This window comes from Neolamprologus multifasciatus, chromosome 12 (genome assembly GCF_963576455.1).
Source record: "Neolamprologus multifasciatus chromosome 12, fNeoMul1.2, whole genome shotgun sequence".
Taxonomy (NCBI): Eukaryota; Metazoa; Chordata; class Actinopteri; order Cichliformes; family Cichlidae; genus Neolamprologus; species Neolamprologus multifasciatus.
In genome coordinates, this window is record NC_140450.1 from 12,304,922 (window position 1) to 12,327,477 (window position 22,556).

The 22,556-nt window shown below is 38.6% G+C and overlaps 2 protein-coding genes across 4 annotated transcripts; both read right to left on the bottom strand.

Annotated features, from left to right (window-relative positions):
- Positions 1-2: 2 nt before the first annotated feature.
- On the bottom strand, positions 3-3,250 carry pdxp (pyridoxal (pyridoxine, vitamin B6) phosphatase). The gene is made up of 2 exons (XM_085180218.1): positions 2,364-3,250; positions 3-1,438 (listed from the first exon to the last, which is right to left on the bottom strand). Exons 1-2 carry the CDS (start codon positions 2,959-2,961, stop codon positions 1,092-1,094), a joined length of 945 nt encoding a protein of 314 aa, XP_085036344.1. The 5' UTR covers positions 2,962-3,250; the 3' UTR covers positions 3-1,091.
- A 2,263-nt stretch (positions 3,251-5,513) lies between these two features.
- Positions 5,514-22,202, bottom strand: spef2 (sperm flagellar and cilia associated 2). 3 transcript variants are annotated; one of them, XM_085180211.1, is made up of 41 exons: positions 20,945-22,202; positions 20,565-20,667; positions 20,212-20,464; positions 19,864-20,022; positions 19,538-19,681; positions 19,365-19,435; positions 19,016-19,226; positions 18,644-18,832; positions 17,447-17,634; positions 16,367-16,538; positions 15,925-16,147; positions 15,703-15,776; positions 15,506-15,569; positions 15,370-15,410; positions 15,047-15,150; positions 14,665-14,912; positions 14,476-14,545; positions 14,233-14,387; positions 13,972-14,064; positions 13,684-13,817; positions 13,304-13,431; positions 13,021-13,159; positions 12,759-12,896; positions 12,523-12,668; positions 12,343-12,408; positions 12,175-12,253; positions 11,902-11,961; positions 11,681-11,804; positions 11,480-11,605; positions 11,184-11,322; positions 10,802-10,874; positions 10,345-10,501; positions 10,138-10,244; positions 9,822-10,004; positions 9,480-9,572; positions 8,958-9,128; positions 8,728-8,879; positions 8,670-8,694; positions 8,091-8,213; positions 5,836-7,506; positions 5,514-5,681 (listed from the first exon to the last, which is right to left on the bottom strand). In XM_085180211.1, exons 1-40 carry the CDS (start codon positions 21,000-21,002, stop codon positions 7,441-7,443), a joined length of 5,049 nt encoding a protein of 1,682 aa, XP_085036337.1. In that variant the 5' UTR covers positions 21,003-22,202; the 3' UTR covers positions 5,514-5,681; positions 5,836-7,440. The 3 variants fall into 3 exon arrangements, with proteins under 3 accessions (XP_085036337.1, XP_085036336.1, XP_085036335.1); XM_085180210.1 differs by having other exon boundaries at positions 8,670-8,879; positions 12,343-12,405; XM_085180209.1 differs by having other exon boundaries at positions 8,670-8,879.
- Between the last annotated feature and the right edge of the window lie 354 nt (positions 22,203-22,556).

Below are 22,556 nucleotides of genomic sequence, written 5' to 3' on the forward strand. Positions count from 1 at the left end.
GATTTGTTTTTAAATCAATTTTAGTTTAAAAATCATCAACTCATCTTTTTTTTTTTCCATCCAATTTATCTAATTTTACCTGCTGACTAAAATCCAAGCAGGAGGCTCTAGTATACAGAAGGAAATCGGACTTTCCATGTCTCTCGCTGCACTTGAACTGATGGTTTTTGGAGCTAAAAGGCTGGTGAGGTAGTTGAGGCAACAATGCTGCATGAAATTACATTGAGTTCATGTGAACGGCTGGATTTAAATGATTAAAATAATGTTGGCTTATTTTATTGTTGGAATTTGATTGTGCAGATTCTAAACAAGCAGACCATAAAGGGAATTCTAGTAACAGGCCACCACTCTTTTCAAGAAAAAATTAATTTAAGGTATTTATTGTTACCATTGCTGGCATGCTCTATATAGTAAACATTAATAACACTGAAAGTTCACAACAGTGCAGTATGATAGGCAACCATTATTGGCTTTCTAGCTATGAGTTTCAGTAAGCCGTTTACTCCGATGAATATTGGCACAAGTAGCACAGACATGACAGAAAGGCCGGAAGTGAATGAACACTTTACCTGTCTGCCTGGCAGATTGTCAGCTTAGTCTCTACCAGAGCTGAGAAAAGCTCACACTGTTAGTTTTTTTATCTTCTCGTGATTATAATTAGAAGTGACACCTAGGCAAGCACACTTGAAGATAATTCAGCATTAGTAAGTACATGTCTCCTGTTTGGCAACAAACTTTAAACAGCCAGCTTCTAAACACATGAATTCAGAACAATTCATGGCTTTACAAAAATACCTCTGGATGTTTAAAACTCAATATCAAACACGGTATGATCTGTGTGAACACAAAACTGCAGTATATTCATAGATTATTATAAACACGTAAAGCTACAGAAACTGTCAAGTCACAAAATGAGCACAACACTTGAAGAAACACTGAGGTATGCACTGGATTACTGTGATTATGGAAATGATTTGCCCTAAATCAGTCTTGGTCACAACATAAACAGCGCCTTGTTATTTATTAAGAAACTAAAGACTCAACATTGCACTTGAAGCAATCTGTGCTCTGTACAGGAGATCACAGACTCTTCAGTTGCTCTGTTCGTCCAGTTCCTCAAAAGCCGGTAAGAAATCAGCAATGGTGTCCACCACGTAGTCGGGCACCAAGCTGTGGTTGGTGGTTTGGTCACTATCCCTGTACTCCTGGGCCTCCTCGATCTGAGACACACCAGTGAGAGTGAGCATGGTGTCGAGGCCGCAGTTGGACCCGAACAGCATGTCCGTCTCGAGGCGGTCCCCGACCATCAGGCACTGGGCGGGATCCACCCCTCTGAACTGGCTGGAGATGCATTCGAACATGAAGCGGCTGGGCTTTCCGATCACAGTGGCCTTGCGTCCAGAGGCCACCTCCAAGGCTGCTGTGAGGGAGCCAGAACCTGCAGGGGGAGAGGCGGAGTAAAGATGACTGAATCACCACCAACCACTTTCATTTCCAGCTGCATGCTATTAATAGTTCTGTGTATCTCATATAAGCTGCTCAGTCAGTAGGTACAAGCTATAAATATTTTCCAGAGGGCCACTTGTTTTTGGGGAAAAAAAAAAAAAAAAAAATCACCCTTCAGATTTGTGGAATCTAAAATGGATTACTGAGTGAGCTAAACTGACAACTGCTCTCACATGTTTTTTGGGCTTCTTAAACATATCAGGAGGAAATGAGGGCAGAGAGGACTGATGACATGCACCAGAGCCCTGAGCTTGAGTTGAACCAGCATCTTTTACCCTATGGTCTCTGGGTAACCCAATTACTACCTTATCTTAACCTCTTAAGCCCCAATGCCCCCTGATACGGGGGCAAAAAGCAGGAGATCAGGTAGGCTTGGGGCTTAAGAGGTTAAAGCTCTGCAAACTAGTTATGATGAACTGATACAAGCCTGAGGGCAGGAGGTAGCTGTGCCTCGGGTTGTGGGTTAAATATACTGCAGTGAAGCTTCCAGGTGCATTCTGTGTGTATCTGTGCAGTGGTGGGCCCCTGAAGAGTGGTGCAGTGAACAAAAAAAAAGTTTCAATAACGCAACAAGCCGGAGCTCTTGTTGTTTTAGCCATTTGTTCTCTGCAGACCTGTCCTGACACTGCAGATTCATGCTGATGAACATGTGAAAAGAAACCTGTGATGCAGGTTGCACAAGCCCAGCTATTTTTGCAGAATAAGTAAGTTTTAGGGCCCTCTGACCTCTTGACATCCTGGTCCCTTGACCGCTAAGCCATTTTAGCAATCTATCCATGTCTGGCAGAAAAACGAATATCTTACTGTGACGTGAATGAGCAACACTATGTGTTAATTAAACCTCATCCCCATTATACCTGGTAGTATCCTTCCACCTGACAGAGGGTGCCAGGGGTCGTTGTCCGTGGCCAGGAACAGACACTCCGGGTCCTTCAGGTAGCAGGAGGCTTTGGCCAGTTTCAGAAAAGTCAGTTTGTCATCATGTCCAACCAGCACTGCCTTGACGTCCGGAGCCAGGGCGCAGTCGTAGATGGTGGCGTCCGGATCATCCGCCTCCTCCACGCAGGGGATGCCTGCCTCTTGCAGCTCTCTGCGCAGTCCGTCGCAGCCGATGACAAACACCTGGCCGGGGACCTTGACGACGTCTCTCAGGTAGAGAGCCGAGCAGTACGACGAGCTAAAGATCTGCTCCAGCATCACGTCGGTAAAGCCCAGCCGGTAGAACTTGTGCACATAATTCTCCCGCGGCCTGGTGCAATTGTTGGTGACGAACACCACGTTTTTGCCGCGCCGGATCAGCGAGCTCACCACCTTCGCGGCGCCCGTTATCGCGTTCTCTCCGTGCCATATGACCCCGTCGCAGTCGAAGAGAAAGAAGTCCTTCGCCTCAAGCAGATTTCTAATCTGAGGTCCTCGAATTTTCTGGCAGCCTTTAAAGCCAAAGGCGCCTGCCATTCCGGCTTTTTCCTCGGTTACTTCCGTCTTTCACCTTCTAGTGATCCCCCACGTCGAAAGCTGGTACATCATGCGGTGAAGACGGCGTGTTAAATGATACGAAAACAAATCAATGTCAGGAAATCACATTGCAGAGTCCTTGGTGCGGTTACATACACGGAGCGAGCCACAAAAACATTGACACCTAACCACGCCCACGCTGTCAAGACTGACCAATCAAACTGTAGAAGTTGAGCCAATTGGATTCGTCGATTATAAAAATAGTGCCTTCTAAAAATTAAATTGCGCCCCCGTGGCGGCTGATGGACAAAGCATGGCATTAAATTAAAAAAAAAAGAAGTCCAACCCAAAAGATCACTATGGGAGAAAATAGAGTACCACAATTAAAAGACTTTAAAGGAGTAACCATTGTGCACAATGGTCCTATTTTTCATTTTATATAACCGCTCAACCAAGTTACCTTGGTTTTAACTACTGAACCTTGAAGCAAATGGGCCACAGCATCAGAGGACCACAGCAGCTGCCACTGCTCTCAGGTAACAGCAGGAAACTGAGGCTGAAATTCACCCAGGCCCTCCAAAATTGGATGAAAAGTGGTTTAAAATAAGTTGCCTGGTCTGATGAACCTTTATTTCTTAATGGCATTCAGATGGTAGTGTCAGAATTTGGTATAAACAGCATGAAAGCATGGTTCCAGTCTGCCTTGTATCATCAGTTCAGACTGGTACTGGTTGTGTCACAGTGTGGGGGATATTTTCTTGGTACATTTTGGGCCCTTTAAAACAAATTAAGCATCATCCAAGCACCACAGCCTATCTGAGTATTGTTGCTTACCACGTCTATCCCTTTATGCCTAAAGTGCACCCACCTTATAATGACTTCTTCCAGCAGGTTAATGCACCATGCCACAAAGCTAAAGTCGTCTCAAAAGGGGGTCCAATCCAGTACTAGCAAAGTGTAGTTAATGAAGTGTCCAGTGGGTGTTGCTTCATTTTTACCTTTATTTTTACCATTTTTTTCAACAAACACAGAAAAAAACAATGTGTAATGCAGCTTAATAAATAAATAACTAATCAACACCAAATCAAACGCTGCAAATTTAATAAAGCTCTTTATATTTTTTGTGCTGTTCTACACTTTGGATGCCTTTACCCAGGAGGACAAAACTTCTATTCTTTGCTGATAAGTATCCAAGCCATGGCCAATTGTTCATAATGCCAATAATAATATCTCTCTAAAATATACCAGAGTAAAAACAAAGTAGCAAAAACAATTCTTATGACGTAAAAGAAACTTCATGATTATTAATAGAGAACGAAAAATGTTACAGGTATTCCTCACAGCAATAATGTTAATAATGAGATGGCAGAAACCTCCTAAAAGACATAATTTTAACAACACGTGGTTATAAGATTTCTGTTAATGAGTTGCTAGAGGTGGCTCACTCTCAGTGCAGTCTTCACCTCACGTCACTAGGTGGGGCTCTAACACAAAAACATCCCAGATTTAAACTTCACAATTGCTTAAAAGTCAACAACAGATTCATGCACAGAGACTGCTGTTTTCTGCCTCGCTGTCCATCCTTTCTCTCACAGACCATGAGCCGGCAGAAAGGTCCAAACTAGCTTAATCTTTTGACCTCTAATAAGTTAAAGAAAAATAAATACATACATTTAGATTTCAGAGATTAAACTACTCCAATGTTTTAATCATTATTTAACTTCCACTCCCTCTGTTTTACAATTTTAGTGTTTAAAATCATTATATGTTTGCTGGTTTCTTTATCACTGCAGGTGACCTGTAGTAAATTCGGCTTGGTTTCATAATAATTGCTGTAAAAATGTACAAAATACAGAAATTCCATCCTAAATCAGCAATGAAAAACATAAAATTTAAGATAAAGTAAAAGGGTTTTTTTATTACATTATTTTGGACATATATTACTAATGTTTGTTCCATGTACTCTGATCACTATTATGTTTTGTTTTTCTTCTCTGCACTGTGAAATTCCAAGATTCTGCTTTGTTCATCTACAATCTTAAGCAGCTTTCTAATTTGCTTATATATTCCTTGTTTCCTCCCCTCCTGTCATGATTTTAGTGTTTTTTCTGCCCTCTGTTTCAGTTTGGACACAAGGCAGAGAGAGGACCCAGGGGCACTTGTAACTAGCACGGGTGCCACTGATTGGCCTTGAGGCAACTGTTGTTGTGATTTGGTCCCATATAAATAAAATCAAATTTAAATTAATGCAATTTAACTGCTAGACAACAAAGAGAAAAGGCAACAAAGCACTGAATGGACACTAAAAGCTGTCCTAATTGGTTATTAGTGAAAGGACAAAAAAAGACCTCCCACCAGCACAGTATTTAGACTGTCTGCTAATGAAAACAGTTTTTGATCTTAGATAACAAAGAAATCTCAGTAAATCAAGAGATAATTGAGGTAAGTTAAAAGTACTACTACAGAGTAAGTATAATTGATATCAGATGCTTAGATATTATAAGATTAGTATTTCTAAAGTGCTACTGACAACTAAGTGTTCAGGGACGATGTGCAGATATTACCTTTATTGTAGAAGTCAGGAAAGAATAAAAAAGGTTCATTGCCTGAGCCCAGATGTTTGAGTGGTCAGAAAGTTGGGAACTGAACACTGGAATGTAGGATACTGGATGGATCCTGACCCTTCAGAGTGCCAGGATAGAAAGTTATATAATGGACACCTGAAGAGAATCAAGAAACCATATAAAAAGTCACATAACGCTTTTGAGCCTCTGATTTATTTATATTGAGCTATTGGGAGAGTACCTATATACTGTTATGATATATTACTGAGGTAATGTAAAGGTTGAATGGATAACAATAACCCTGACGTACTGGGTTTGTGTTCCAGGATGAAGGAACAGGGGTTACAAGCATCAAGGTCAGTAATATCACAGTGTTCCTCTTGAAGGAAAGTTATTATCTCCTGCTCTCTCCAGCAGCCTTTCATACTGGATGGACAGGAACCTCCTGAAGTTTGAGAGGTCATTAAAGTTGTCCCTGAGACAAAGAGAGAAGAAGCTATAACGACTTTCTATTTTACAGTACCGTACCATTAACTCAAGAATGCTCAAAGAAAGTCTAAAAGAGACTAAATGGGCATACATTTTTGTTTTGTTTTTTTTAAGATCCCTGAGACTTTATCAGCAGTGTCTCCTGTCATTTTTGTATATGTAAACAAGTTGTCTAAAATTTGTGTAATACCTGCTCAGTAAAAATCTTGTTTGTTGTTTGGAAAAAACAGTGCTGCCACTGTTTTTATATCAACGTAAGGTTTACCTAATAGTGTATGAACTTATATATAATATACTCCTATATTCTCCTGGTTTTAAATCCAGCCTGAAGCCTTTCTGTATGGAGTGTGTATGTTCTCCCTGTCTCTGTGTAAGCACTCTGTCTTCCTCTCACAGTCCAAAGACATGCATGGAGTCAGGTTAATTGGTAATTTTAAATTGCCTGTAGGTGTGAATATGTCTCTATGTGTTAGCCCTGCGACAGACTGATGACCTGTACAGGGTGTACCAAAAGTCTTGCTCTGTGGCAGCTGGGAAAAGCTTCAGCCTGAATTGGATTTGTGGAAGAAAGGGGATGGATGGACACCCCATTACTCACCAATCAGACAAACAGGATCTTGGCAGACTAAAGGACTGAGATAGCCAGAAGCAAAAAAGTCCAAAATACATTACCCGTGCTGTTTGTATTATGTGGTAACAAAATTATTCTCCTTCATTAGAAACAGATAATAAAAACCTTCCTGCTAAAACAATTCCTTATGGAAAAGTTCAATTTAATGAGCCAGGCAGCTTATTAAACTGAGTAATGATCAAGACAAATGGACAAATTTCCAGAAGATATCAGCAGAACAAAATGAATTATCACCATAAAACCAAGAAATGCCTCATGCTTGGCAAAATCTTCCTTTTACAAAGAGAGGTCCTATTATTAGAACATAGTATTGGTATAATAACATGTTTTTTGCCTTTAGTAAAACAAATTGTCTAACAATCTACATTATTTGTTGAAATATCATTTATTCATACTTCTCCGTTTATGAAAAAAGTGGAAAGCTGCTACCATAACACATACATCCTGAATGAACTATGATAGGGTTGTTGGTGCCACAGTAGGAAGTGACGGACAAGTCAGGCTTGACATCTGAATTATCCTGGACAATGCACAGAGTTCATTAAAAAAGAAGCACCTCAGTCATGAAAACTTCTGAAGTATATCACAGGACAAAAAATTTAGCAAGGTCAATCCACCACCATTTTATTGTTCCCATCTCAAATATGTAGTACAACACCAGTGTATGGATGCACACCTATTAACATAGCATTTTAAACATTAAAATAATTAGAACACTTCAAAAGCATCCACATGTGCATTTCCCAAGTTAGAGTTCTTCACAGTGCGGCCAGAATTATGTCTTTATCTTATCCTTTATGAAAGTGTTGAGCTGTTAGTCTCTCCTCCATGCTGACTGTCCAGTAACACTCCATGAATGTTCTGAAGGACAGTGAGAGAATACTCAGTGAGAATACATTTGCACATTATTTTAAACATACAGTTGAGTTTACAGCCATCATCGTTTTGGGCATTTAATGATTTCTTTAAAGTGTTCTTTTTCCAGGGTGGATGAAGTTTCTGCCAAGAAGAGTTGTCAAATATCCAGCCAGAATTATGTCAGAAGCTTGTTGATGGTAATCAAAAGCATTTGGTCATTTGGTCAAGGTGCAACTTGCTAAGCGAAAAATAGGCAAATATCGTATATGAGTATGCCCGTTTGCATACTTTTGAAATTGTGTGATTAGAGAAAATAATAATTTTTTAAAAATCCAAATATTTGCACCGCATTTTTTTTTAAGTAATTAAAGATGTATACTGTGCAAAAGAACAATTCAAAGAAATCATCAAGAGCTCCAAATAACTCATGATGAGTGCACGTAAACCACAACTGTAGATAAGTAGGCATGACTGATCAGTGTAGGAGAGGACAAAGATTATGCAATGTTGGACTCTCACTGAAGCCATGGGTCAGAGTAAAAAACAAACTATGATCAATACTGGTGAGTCAGTAAGTAGAAACCTACCACAAGCTGGTGGTGTGTACAACTCTCCATCAGCGACAGAACAGAAGGATGCTGAGAGAGAATGGAAAAAGGGACATGGTCCTCAGGATCATATCCCAGCTCTCTGAATACTTCCACCAGGTTCTGCAAGCCAGCAGACAGTAATAGTATTATCATTAGAGAAGTGCTTAGTGTTATGGTTATTATTTATGCTCATGGTCATGATACGCTTTGTTATCATTGCTCCTAATGGCTCCTAATCCTGTCCTTGGAAATGCATCTGTTCTTCAGTTCTGCTATTACACACATACAACAACTGACAGTTTGCTATACTGGAGATTTTCTTCAGGGGTCCATCTTATTTTGACAGCACCTCAATCATAGTACCATTAAAAGACTAAACATAGTGCTTGGAAGGTAACAAGTGTGTGATCTTATAAGACTTACAAAAATTACAAAACCTTGTTGAGATAAGACCTCACCTATTTTTCTACATTTATTCATTTTCCAAATTAATCTAATCCTTCATTTATTTTAGTTGTAATTTTTATTTATTAAATTTACTAAATGCTCAGTTTGAGCTCTCATAGGCATCTATACCGCAGTGTGCTCCTTCTGATTCGGGCTGCCGGAGGGAACGTGGCTTTTGTCTTCCAACTTAGTGATTTTGTGGCAGATGACAGAAAGGAGAGCAGGGATCGACACTTCCTGCTCATCCCCCAAAATGCTTGATGCACTGAGAGCCCCTTCTTCCTTGTAGTCAAGTTCAGAGGAGGAGAGGTCTGCATTCTCTTCTATGATGGGCATAGACTGAATACACAACCCACAATGATGATGTGAAATGCAATGCAGTGATTTTGCATGATACTTTTCCTTTTACATACTCACTTTGACTAGATGGCTCAGTGAGGAATGCGTGAGTTTTTGACCAAGGACCACGCTAAGTGCTCGGATGAAGCCCTGTGTGGGGTTGGGGTCTGCAGCAAAGTACTTCAGCATGGACACATAATCCAATCGAGAGGGAAAGAAGGAGTGGTCTGCAAACATGTGGAAAAAGAACTGAGGAAAGAAAAAAGACCACATTTTACAGTTAATTCATTTATTAACTGCAGCTCATTTAACCTGAAAAAAGATGATGGAGAATTAGAAAATGATCAGAATGACTGGATCCACTCCCTTTTGTGTTGTAGGTTAATGATTTTTACAATATGGAAATGAACAAAATGGCATTTTTTATTGTAACATTTCAAAAGCTGGAAAATGCTCTATAGCACCTTTGATGTTTTTACACTTTCTTGTGTGTGGTTTTTTATTTTTCCATTTATGTTGCTTGTGCACTACGCCCATCTAAATTTACCACTGTGGCAGTGAAACAACCCAACCAAGCTTTTAGGCTTGACAGGAAGTCACCTTGCGAAGGTTGGCCAGACGCACATAAGGTACAGGCTCAGAGGGGTCCTCGGGAACAGTCTGGACACTTTCAGTGGAGAACCACAACTCTGTCTGATGACAAAGAGGCAAGAAAAGCTACTTAATCACTTCCTTTTAAGGAGGTAAGTATTTCATTTTATACTCTACCAAATACATAATACAGTCTAAATGTGATATTATAACTCAAACCAAGGCCTGATCACGGAACAAGAAGGGTCATAGAAAGTGTCAGGGTAGCTTTATCTAGAGTAGAATGATTTAATTCGATTTCTAAAAAATCTGTTAAAATGTTACAGTTAACAAAGCAACAAATGGACTTACTTTCAAGTAGTTCTCCTCATTTATATAGCCTGTGTCACTAGTATCTGCTGCCTTGAACTGTTGTAGCACATCCAGCAGCTGACTTAACAATGGAAATGGCCAAGGAAGAGCAGCACTGAGCAGAAACCGACGCCAGTCTACCAGCTCATAGCTGTCCGTCAATGAAGACACAATCTCCATCAACTGGGAACAGAACAGACAATAACACTGTTTGCAAAATCTGCATAATATGACAGAAAAACATGAGGCAGAAATGTTTTGCAGTCTTTAAACCACACTGTCGTATATTATTACTCAACTCTAAAAGTTTCTGTACCTGCGATTCACTTTTGTCCATCCAGGGCTCAGGCAAGGTGTCTTTGCCCATGTTAGTAGTTGTGATATCTTTGAGCAAACTGAAGAACCCAGACGTAGATATGAAGCCTTAAAGTCAGCAGGGAGGAGAAGTAAATAATGGATTAACTGATAGACATTACTGTAGAATTAATTGCTCCACACCAGAGCTTGTCTCTCCAACTTGCACCTGATGGAGAAATGCTGTATAGCTGCTGGTACAGTAACTCTAGCAGAGCTATGGTTGGGGTGGACCTCACGGGTTTCTCCAAAGGAGGTGGACGGGGAGGGGGACGTGGGCTAGCAACCACACGGCAGTCTCCATTCAGATAGAAGTCAGAACACTCCTGATGAATAGAATATGGAATATGATGGAAGTGTCAGATTCTTCTGGAATAATTTATTAAAATGTGATAGATAGATATACATACACACACACACACACACACACACACACACACACACACACACACACACACACACACACACACACACACATATATATATATACACACACACACACACATATATATATCTATATCTATATATCTATATCTATATATCTATATATCTATATATATATCTATATATATATATATATATATATATATATATATATATATATATATAAAGAAGTCAATACTTACCAACACCAGCTCATTCTTCAACTTAGCACCAGTCTCTATATGGTGGTGAATCACTTCTGTTAATTGGTCAATGCTAAAGAAAAGAAGAAAGACTCATAAAATATGAAGAATTACTTTATGCCATTTATGACAGAAAATCTCTCTGATTCAAAAATAGTGTATAAAAAGTTGACCATTAGTATAACATTTATCTTAGTGGCAAAAGCACCTATTGGCATACATGTATAGCATTATGGTAGCAATGACAAACTAAAATCATTTGTCGCACAATAAATAAAAATTACATCAAGGGGCAAAAGTGTGATGATACCCTTTGCAAATTGTGAGGCTTAGATAATGCAATTACACTGACAGGTTACTAGATCTGAACACTGTACCATACCTCTTCATTTCTGCAAGATAGCGTTCGTGTAGCCACTTCTCCATGTTGCCAAAAATCTCTTCTGCTGTGCTTTGCAGAGACTGTACCATCACCAGACCATGAGCTTTCACCAGTGCAATGCGGGCCTTTACCGCATCCTCTAGAAAGCAGGCACATGCACACAAACAGAGGGACACAACAATCATATATACATCAACACATCTGCATGTATGTGCACAACTCAAAATGCATAAATAGATGGATATAAGAGACAGAGAGAGAGACCACTGCCTCTCTTAGTGTGTGTGTGTGTGTACCCTCATGAGTTACTGCAGCTGAATATTCTCTGTGCAATTTTTGTCTAACTTTAGGATTATAAGGCTTCTCTGAGTTTCTCTCCTCGGCTGTCGCCTGGCTGGGTGTCTGTGGTGGGGATGACTGATCTGGAGCAACAAAATGAACAGTGAAAGTTGTGTGGGCACCTCTATGACTTTATTAATAATCTACATGAGACATGCCTTTTGTGGATGACTCCTTTTGTTTGTTGTTTTTATTTTCATTTGTGGAGGCTTTCTCCTTTTCTTTCTCTGGTAGTTTCTTGCCCTGGTCTTTTATCTCCGACCGGTCAATTTCTCCTGACACCTATAGAAATATATAATCCATTCCATTCAGAAATCAAGTATATACTTCCATAAAAATACCTCCATGATTTTTTTTAGAAATATACATAGACCATTACCAGATTGCTGATAGCTGTGAGTGCTTCCTCATAGCCAGATATCAGTTTTTCGTGTGGTGGCTATTATAAAAAAAAAAAGATTTAAAAAGTGAAATGGTCAATAACATCAACATTTTTATGTAAGTTAAGGTACAAATAAAATCCATTAACATTAGCAAGATGTGTCTATGTGTGTGTGTGTGTGTGTGTGTGTGTGTGTGTGTGTGTGTGTGTGTGTGTGTGTGTGTGTACGTGAAAAATAAAGGGCACATAAAGAGAGACGGGAAATCTGACTTGAACAGGTTCTGGCTGATCTTGGCCTTTTGTCTTGGAGACCCTTCCAGAGGCGTCAGGATGTCTGGTGAGTGGAGTACTAAAGAAAAAAACAAAACAAAACAGGGAAGTGTTTCTATGACTGAACAACAAACAATGAAAACTAGTGCAAGTGTGCTTCTCCCTTACAAATGTAACTTCTTCTTGTCCTCTCCTTCATCCAGATTGCACAAACTTGATCCTGGTGGTTCACTACTGATGAAACAAAAACTTTCTGTGCTCATTATGTGTAAATATTTAGCATTCTATCATTTCACTAATTAATATGTATTAATATGTCTGAGTGGCTAATAATAATATCCGTCTTGCCTCTCATCCTGATCCTTATTTTCTGTGTTTTCCATTAAAGGAACATAAAAAAAAATTGAGAGTGGTTTGGGAAGCATCTGTCCACACATGCTTAAATAGTAGACCCTGAGAATACACAGCGTCTCCTGGAAGCGGTTAAACTCCACCTACACAACATTAACAATCAAAGATTATGGTGATATTTAAGAGACATTTTTATGTAAGAGACATAGCCAAAACAAAAACTACAATGTTACCTGCGTAAGTATAGAGTGGTGGTTGACGAGAACAACAATGTGCTCCTCCAACCAACCATCACTCATGAGAGAAGCCCTCTCTTGCTCATCCTGCTCCTTACGCTTGTCAGTAATGTCCCACAAACGTTCACGTAGCTCCTGTATGCCCGCAAATCATTAAATCATAAATATATGGGGTTTTTTAATTTTACATTTATTTCATTGGTTTTTAATACAAATTTAATGATTTTAGGAATATTTGTTTTGTATTGTAAAGTCTTACATCCAATCTCAGATGTAGCTCTTCTTTGGTATCCTCATCTTCTCTCATATCATCGGGTATGCTGTTGAAGTTCTTCTGCCATTGAGACACTAACTCCTGCTTTAAGTCTGGGCGCCCCAAATAATGTTTGTAATGCTCTCTGCAGACAGCAAAAAACAAAGAATGCACATTAATAAATTAATATAGCACCAGTTTTCATAAATGATTGTTTTGAATGAAAATTCATCTTTTATTTGTAAAACATTTCTGACCTATAGGTTTAAACAAAGGCTTGGCAGAATACCTGATATTAAACAGGTGATGGTTGATAACAGAGCGTTGCAAGCGCAGCTCTTGCATCACCGTCTTTACACCGTCTACATAAGAATCGCACAATGTGTCCCAGTATGAGCACAAGTACTCTGGGATCTCCTAGATAGGATCAAATGGAAGTATGAGAGGACAGAGTAAAAAAAGACAAAACCAAACAAAATATTCTTTAATGCAGCAGAAGATATATAGCAACGAATTTCATCTAATAAATCTCATTAACTCTGAAACTGCTCATGGACTAAATTGTGTAATAAAACCTCCCTATAGTTACCTCCAGGGAGTCATATCCGCTAACTAACAAAACTAAATCTTTCAGGGAAGACAACAAATGTATACAGGGTCGTATCATACTGGAGGAAGTGGCTCGTTCACATGGAGCTGGACAGATGATTGGGGGCAGAAAGACTTAGACTTAGGTGAGTTTTTGGGGGCTCCTTGACAGCTAACACTGCACACTGAGGATACTGATGCACTCCTACTGGGCCCTTTTGAGAAAGCAAGAAAAAATACGCAAATAATCACAAATTAGTGCCAAACCACCCTAAAATACTTATTTGTCAAAAATATCAAGTGATCTAAAACAAGTCAGTGAAAAGACACACACAATTGTTTAAATTAGCAGAATACTGAGCAAGTCACCTCTGGGACTTTGGACCTTTTCCTCTTTAAGGCTGGAGCAGGACTCTGTGGGCTCAATAGTTTCTTCAGTGAGAGCTGTAGGCTGGTCTACACCTGAAGGTGTTTTTTAATTTTGAAAGTAAATGCTATGAAGAAGTGATCTACAACACTTAGTTTACTATATAAATAAAAGTACTGTAGCTAATCCTGGAAGCATAGGCAAGGACGATGACAATCCAAGTTCACTAAATTGAGCTGAATTACAAAACACCAACCACTCACCTCCCTGTGTTTTCAACATAGCTTGATGCAGGATAGACTCCACCCTACTGTAAAGTTCCTGAACGTCTACATCTGCATCAACACGGACCAAAATGTTTTGCTTTTCGCCAAACCATTTCTCCAGTTTTGGCCAGGTATCCTGAAAAGCTGTTATCCTGAAGGGAAGAAATCATGTTGGATATTAACAGACACAGAACAAAGGTTATTCCTTCGAATTAAGCTCCCTATTTTCTTCTTTTGTACCTGTGTCCAATCTGTGCCAGATACACATTCTTGTCTGCATGCTGGGAGGTTCTAGGAGCATCGTCCAGATCTGCACAACATAAACGTTACACTAAGTTACACTAACTTGTTTCATGTAAACACAGCCTAACAGTTAATATTTGGGTGAATGTTAATACACATTATTAAGCTCCTAAGAGTTTATCAAACCCATTTTAGTGTATCCACGACTGACTGCATGCTCATCAGGGATATCCAGGAGCAAAACCAGGTCCAGCACAGGTGCAGGGGGTAGTGGAGGTTTTGGTGGATTGGGATCTTTAGCAAGGTTCTTCCTGCTATTTACAACTTCCTTTTCTAAGGATACAGCTCCACCAAGGGCTTTCTCTAGAAGATGTGCCTGAGCGATGTCAAATGGGAATCCATCCAGAATCCAACCTGACTGAGATGGAAGCTGACTAATGCAGACACAATAATTATTTCACTATGTAGAGCATGATTTGTTGTTCATTTTGTATATGAATATTTGGATTTCTATTACCAACGTGACATTAACTGGTAAAATTAAGACAATGGCCTCAACATTTCTCACCTGATTGCCTCTACTATAATGTCCACTAACAGCTCATTAGGGATAGTGTTCCCTTTCCTCAGCTCTTTTTCCACAGCAGCTCCTTGTATGGCTCGCTTCAAAAGCTGGAAAAGTAAGAAAAGCTTTTACCCAAATTCCAAATCATTTGATTTTCCAAATATATATTTGTATTTTTTAACAACAAAGATCAAAAACAATTTCCCTCGGGCAGATTGGTGTTATAAAATGGATACAGGCTGTTACGTAGTATAAGTAAATAGAAAAATGATAAGTAAATTCAAAGATGATAAATACAACACATACAGTACACAAACAGCACTTACTGTTGCATTACCAGCTCTATTTTCTTCTTGGTTTTCAAGATCTGGAAAAAGATGAAAAAAAAAGTGATGATAACAGCTTTGTATACTAAGCAAAGAAACAGAATAGAATAAAATCATTAGACCTTCAGTAACCCACCAGATTTCACTGATGTGTTTGCGAGAGGTTGCTCATTGTCTTCGTCACGCTGCTGCGCTGTGCCCTGTTAATTTTGTCCAAAATAATTGTTTGAAATGACAGCAGAAATAACTGAAATGTTTGCTGTGAAAAATCTTTTAAAGTCTATTTATAATAAGAATGGATGCTATTAAAGTTACAGTACTCATTTTACTAACCTTCTCTCCGTTCTTGTGAGCATTCAGTGCCTCTTCAATCAAAGTATCAGTCGATAAGACGTAGATGCCATGTGCTGAAGCAGAAACAATACATACAGTGACAACTAACCATGCAATTATATCCAATATCCATTTATAATACAAGTATAATATAAGTAAAGATTTAAGTGGAGATTAACTTTGTGTTTGTATATGCAGTAAATATCTTTTCTTATATCATGCCTTCAGCAATCTTGGACAGGCAGGTGGTCTTGCCAGAGCAAAACTTTCCAAGGACACAGGCCTTAAGGATAAAGTGTGGAAATAGGGATGACGATGGTTCAGTGATGGGTGGATCAACAACGTTCCTCAGTTGTTGGACAATGTACCCAAGAATATCATTGTTGGTCACGGGTAATTTCACTTCCACAGCTTCCTCTGGCCATCCCCACTCACCCACCATATTCTGACAAACGTATGTCAAAGACAAAGAGGACCTTAGGCATTCAGATAGCATTGGGTACTTGAATTTAGATACACACTTTTTCAATGTCAAAAATGTAGCTCAATCGCCATGCCACTTTTTATTCTAAATAAAGTTACCTCGTCAACAAAAGTTAGCTAAGGGCAGGCAAATGTGCATACAAAATATGTTTGAAACACTGCATTCATATTTCAAACTCACAGTGTATTCATCATAGTCCTGGTTGTTGAGTATCTCCTGCTTCTGTAGCTCTATAGTGTCTAGTGGTTCACGGAACCCAAACCCTGGCTGGTGGTCCTTTATTGGCTCGTAAAGTGGAAGACCACTGAACAGCAATTCCTTCCACTCTCTCATCAGCTTCTCTGGAATTCGACTGGACATCATAGCAGAAAATGACAGGAGGCAAAGCTTGAATTCTGAGGTTGGATATGGACTATAAATTTGAACAATCTCCAGTCTCTTAATTCAACCGTAATACGTTTCTTAATGTTGTCTAAATGTATTCATTTAGTCAATCAATGTTCACTGAGGTGGAAAATGCTGTAAATAAACTCTGCGGGAGTGCTTAATCTGGTCATGAGTAGGAGCGCTGACACAGGACATCGGACATGTAAAACCTAGTATAACATACATACAGCATTGCAGGTAGACGGATAGATCAAAAAAGCAAATATGGGGCATGATGAGCATGAGAAAAGACAGTCTGGACATTTACATGGCCCGATTTTATTTGACCACTGGTCAGTTGTACAATGACAGTTTCCAATATTGGTATTTTTTCACAGGTTTGAACTCACATCAGCATTTGCACCATACTGTGCAGTGCTTTAGCATTAACATTAAAAACAACTTCAAAGTTTCAGTCAGATTTCAGTTTGTCAGTACTTTCCTAAAATACTTTCTATATTGTTTTTGAGTAAAAAGAAACTAAAATAAAATATAATCTATATTTTAAAAAGTGCCCAAATTATTTCACTTACTTTTTCAGAAAAAAAAATCAGTAAATTTTTTTTGAGTTTGAAATGTGTTCTAATTTAAACAAATTAAATCTGTATATAGAGCAGACTACGTGCTCTTTTCACCCTTAGTCCAATTATTCACATCATGAAGTTGCCAATGTAAAAATATTTCTGCAACTTATTTAGTGGTACACTCTGAAAACATACATAACACATTTTTGAATTTTCACACATTTATCAAATGACCAAGAGGTCCGTTTTGAAACCAAACACCATTTGCTGCATTTATACTTCATCTTTACAAAGCAACTATGTTACGTACTTTCCATTGAGCAGTCGATATTCTCCAACCTTTGTGGCCAAGTCCATTATCTGCTCCAAAATGCCCCTGCAGTTCTCAAAATGCTTCTTATATTTCCTTTGAGCTCTCTCAACAGCAATCCTGTTACAGAATTCAAGCTCCTTTTTGATCTCTTCTGCACGATCCAACTTAGCCTGCTGAGCCAGAGCCTATATGAGACCCCAGTCAGAAAGAGGGAATCAGTGGAGAAGGTATAAAGGTTCCTGCTAATCACCAGTGTTTTTAAGAAATTAGGGAAGATGCTAAATATTACATTTCATCATTTACTGCATAAAATTTAGTACTAAGTTTTATTCACAAAGAGTTCTGAAGACAAAGACAAAAAAATAACAGAAAGGAGAATTTTATCACTACTACTGCCTAGTGTACAAAAAGGCACAAAAAGACCCTATAAGAGATTCTGTGTAAATTTAATTATATGATTTTCTACATTTCTTCTGTAAATAACAACTGAATTTGAAAAATGTTTTCACAAAATTCTCCTCTGATGTTCCCTGAGAAATTAAATTAAATTAAAGTGATAAAACCAGCATAAAATGGTGACAACATACAAAACATTTGACATTTAGTTAAGTGACTCTCTATGTTCGTGCCACTGTCATCAAATCCCATAAAAACTATTAAAAAACAGTAATTAAAGTACTTAGCATTGTTGTGTATTCATGTATTCAAAGCCTGGTTTTGTTTATTCGTCTGTGCCACAGTGCTCCACCCCCATACTGTTTCATCATATTTGCTTTTTGTCTTTTATTGGGATTTGTTGACAATTAAAGTTATAATGTTATAAAGTAATAACAGTTAACCTTTAAATCTATACCACTGCTAATAATTACACGCTATTAAAATAGCTATATTTTCACACTGAAACCATAGTGAACCATGAACATCACTAATTTGTTTTCCACTAAATCTGTCATCTGTAGTGTATCTGTGACCACTGAATGGACATGATTCATACACTCTTAGTATATCCTTTATCTATACCTCTCAAGTCCATCTGTTTCTCTTCAAGATAACAAATTCTATTGATACAATACAACCTGTGTAAATCTGGCCTCTTATTTTTATCCCTACTAGACAATTAATACTATTACTGACCAAGCCTAATACAAAACAACAGCAGTGAGACATCTGTCCTCATATATCATCCTATCTCACCGCCTCCCTGTCCAGAGCTTCCTGGAAATCTCTCTCTCTCCGCTGCTGGTACTGCTGTTCTCTGAACAGGCGGTTCTCTCGGATGACCTCCTTCTGCATACGTATCTGAAGTAGCTGGGTTGCCAAACGCTGCTCCTGCTGAGTCTGACGTGTCAGTCGCTTCACCAGTTGCTCCTCTCGTCGTGCCTCCTGAAGGGTGGGGAAGAGGAGGCTAATTAGCTGATTTGGGGGTTAAAATGACAAATGACAGTCAAATAACAGACTATTTGAGGTCAAAGAAAATAGGAGGGATGGAAAAACATTTGAGAACCACTGGATTTTTTTAAATATATCTAACAAAGGCTATTAATGTTTCTCAGCGAGATGTTTTACCTCCTGAGCTTCATGGACCTTGAGCTGCTCCACCAGGAATCTGTCTTGTCTTTTCTCTCTCTCCTTGCAAGCTATAGCATTTTCCTCCAGCCTCTTTCGGATTTCTTGTATGTATCTGTTGCTGGACTGTAACATCACCTTATTTCCACGTCCAAGCAAATCACGGCCCTGACTGCTGCTACCAAGGGAAAAATCTATGTGGGACTGACCACTAAAATTAGAAAGAAAGAAAAAAACATATGTAAAAAAAAGTTATATGGTAGCAATGATTTAAGAGTGGAACAAATGTCCATTAAAACAGACATTTAAAAATATGCTTAGTAAATGAAATATTTTCCTTTTCTCTTACCTTGATGATAACCCAGCAGTAATTACCGTCTTCCTGTTTGTCTCAAACTGGGCTATTTCAGACTGGACTATCTATGTGAACAAAACACAATAACACCCAAGAGACAACAGACCAAAAATGAAATTTCCTCTATGGGTTAGGAAATTATTACAGCATTTTTAGCTCTATCACACCTGTGCTTGCCGTTCTTTGCGCTTCTGCTGCTGCTGTCTCTTCTTTAGGCTGAGCTGTGAAATGTATGGAGGTGGCTTAGGCACCTGCATATAAGTGGTCTGGTTAAAAGTCATGCCTTTGTGCTTCTGATGAAATGCCTGCAACTGCAACATACACAGTTCAGAGTAGTAAGTATCTCAAACTTTATTTATTGCAATAGCATAATATAAGATAATGTACAAAAGGAAAATACTGTGTGCCATCTGAGAATGAGAAAGAATTTGGAAAGGGGTTTTAGTTATAGACCAATTTAAGTAAGCTAATATTCTATTTAATCTTCCAGCACCTTGTCAATATTCTTCAGTCTTTTCTCATCCTGGACTTTGACTTGTCTCTTCTGCTCGATCGGAGGGGTCACCACAAACTGCTGGAATTTCTCCTCATAGTGCTGGGAAATTTTCTGAAGTTTCAATTCTGTATCACGTTTCACCACCTGACGCAGTCGCTATGTGAAAGGAAAAAATGCTTGAAAATACACCTAAGGGCCCAAATCATGATTTCATTTTTCATTATTCGTAAAAAGCGAAACATTTTTAAAATCTAAATATGTTTCTTACCGATCAAAACAAGCCTGCTTCAAAAGGAAAAAAGCCTCTAATAACCACATACAAAACTCAACAAACAGCCCTCTTACGTCAGAATAGATCTGATGCTCCTTTTTGTGCAGGCTTGCACATCCTGCTGGCTGCATAATTTCCATCATTGTCCCACTAATTTCTGCTTTCCTGTTCTTCTCAAGTGAGACATAGAGTTGGTATAGGAGGCGTGTGGCAGCCCCCTGCTTCTCCTGAATTAGGTCTTGGGCTGTGTTTATGTCGAAGGAGATCCCAAGTAATTGGAGAGTAGGCTCAAGGCGGGTAAAATTATTCAGTTTGGAGACAGAGGTGCTAAAACGAAAGGTGTGATTTCCAATTATTATGAACACCTTAAACGAACTGCAGAATTAAGCACCTGTAGCTAAGAGACAGAAAAAAAGGGGCAACTTACTCTTTCTTCATAAACATATTGAAATCGTTTTGCAGCTGATATTTATGCAAAACTTCCCCCATTAGGTAACCACTGGCGAAATCTTTGGCAATGGTCTTTGGCTCTGTAGAGATGAACATTTAGTCATTTACCCAAACAAAGACTGGTATAATAAAGAAATTGAAATTGAAATATATTTTGAGCAGTCCAGACAAACTATTGGCTTAATGAGTTAACGTGTTGATGAGTATTGTGTATTAACTTTGAAATAATATCCCTGGGGTTGTTGACTTTATAGATGGACGTGCCCTTTGTCTTTTTAGCGTCCAGGAGCTAATAACAACATCTATACCGAACTTTAGCTTCATTAAGCTAGCAGCTAGTTCGTTGGACAAACTTACCTACAGCCTTTGACAGCTGGAGCTCCTGGTTCAGCCACCGGCACAATATATCCGACATCGTACTTTTTCAGCTCTTACATTTATACTCAGACAACACACCACCTAACGCTACTAAGACTATGACATTTTAGCCCCAGGATAACGTCAGAAAAAACAGCGGAGCATATCCCACTGGTACACCGTTGCCATGGCGCCCTATCAACATACCGGTGGCGTTATTAGAACGCCTCAGTATAGCTTACCCTGGATCAGTTTTTATTTCACAAAAAGTGTAATTAAAAACTAGAATTAATAACTGCTAACCGATCCAGAACCTGTGCTACTTAATACTAAAGGGACAAAAGTATTTTTAGCTACATAACCATCATCAGACATTAAAGGAAACTAATAACTAGTAATGGGGACTTAATAGTAGCACACTAGGCACGTTGATTATGGTTAAAATGTTTATTAAAAAAATATGGAAAAAAGGAACCACGCCGACAAACTAACAGTTAGCCAGACAAGTCATTTTATTGCATTGAAACAAATAGTATACCATTTTGTGTTAGTAGTGTTAACATTTATTTTTTCCAAAAATGTAGTGTTTTCATTCAATAAAATCGAACGGATAAAATAATCTGCTAGATATCACGAATTTAAGAAGAATTTCCTGAAATAAGGTACATTTTTTAATGCACAATACTTTCAGTCCTGTTGTCATGCAGAACACTAAGTGTTAGTTTCCAAGCCATATGGCAACATAAACGAGGAGTTTACAAGCCACTGTTTTGTTGTGATATTTTAGATAGCATGCATCAAATTCACAAAGACATCCAAGGCCAGCGAGGAAGATGTGCAAAGCAGCAAGTTTACACTGGTATACAAAGCACATATCCAAAAATTCTACAGTGTAAACACTCATTAGAAAGGAAGATGAATCTCAGAAAACAGCAGAAACTTTAAAGCAAAATTGCTCGTCTGCAGCTGCAAGGAAGAGATCTCTAGCCTTACATACACTTTGTCTGGCAAAGCGAATCTCCTATGGTAAGATAGCAATGCAAAGCGGAGTAAGCTTAAAAAAAAAACGGGGAAAAAAAGAACAAACAGGATCACAATTCTTATTCACTTTATATACAACAAATATATATTTCAAATCTGACTCTGTTTGAATTTTCCTCTCATTAACTAAATAGTAGAGGGAATATAATGCCATTTTATATAAAACATCAGGAGATTTTGTATTGCAAGAAAGAAAGGGAAAAACAGAAAATCACACTTATGTACAGTTTGTTGCATTAATAATAAGATTTCCAGGACAATAAAAAGGTGCCAGTCTGTTGATCAAAATCAACATAAATCCTGTAACACACTGTGTAACTTATAACCTTCGAAGCACTGCTTGATTAAAAAAAAAAAGCAAGCTTCAAAGGAACAGAATATGCAGCCACGTTTAAATACTCAGATTTACATCCCCTCTTTAAAATAATCTTGAAAGATGATGATCTCCTATACTGAAAGCGGCTTATTCAGTACTGATGCAAGCTGTCGCCTCATAAATCAAAATTCAGAGCAGTTTTCTGAGAGAAAGAAAGGGGGGATACAATTTTCTCAGTAGTCAAAGAGGACTGAC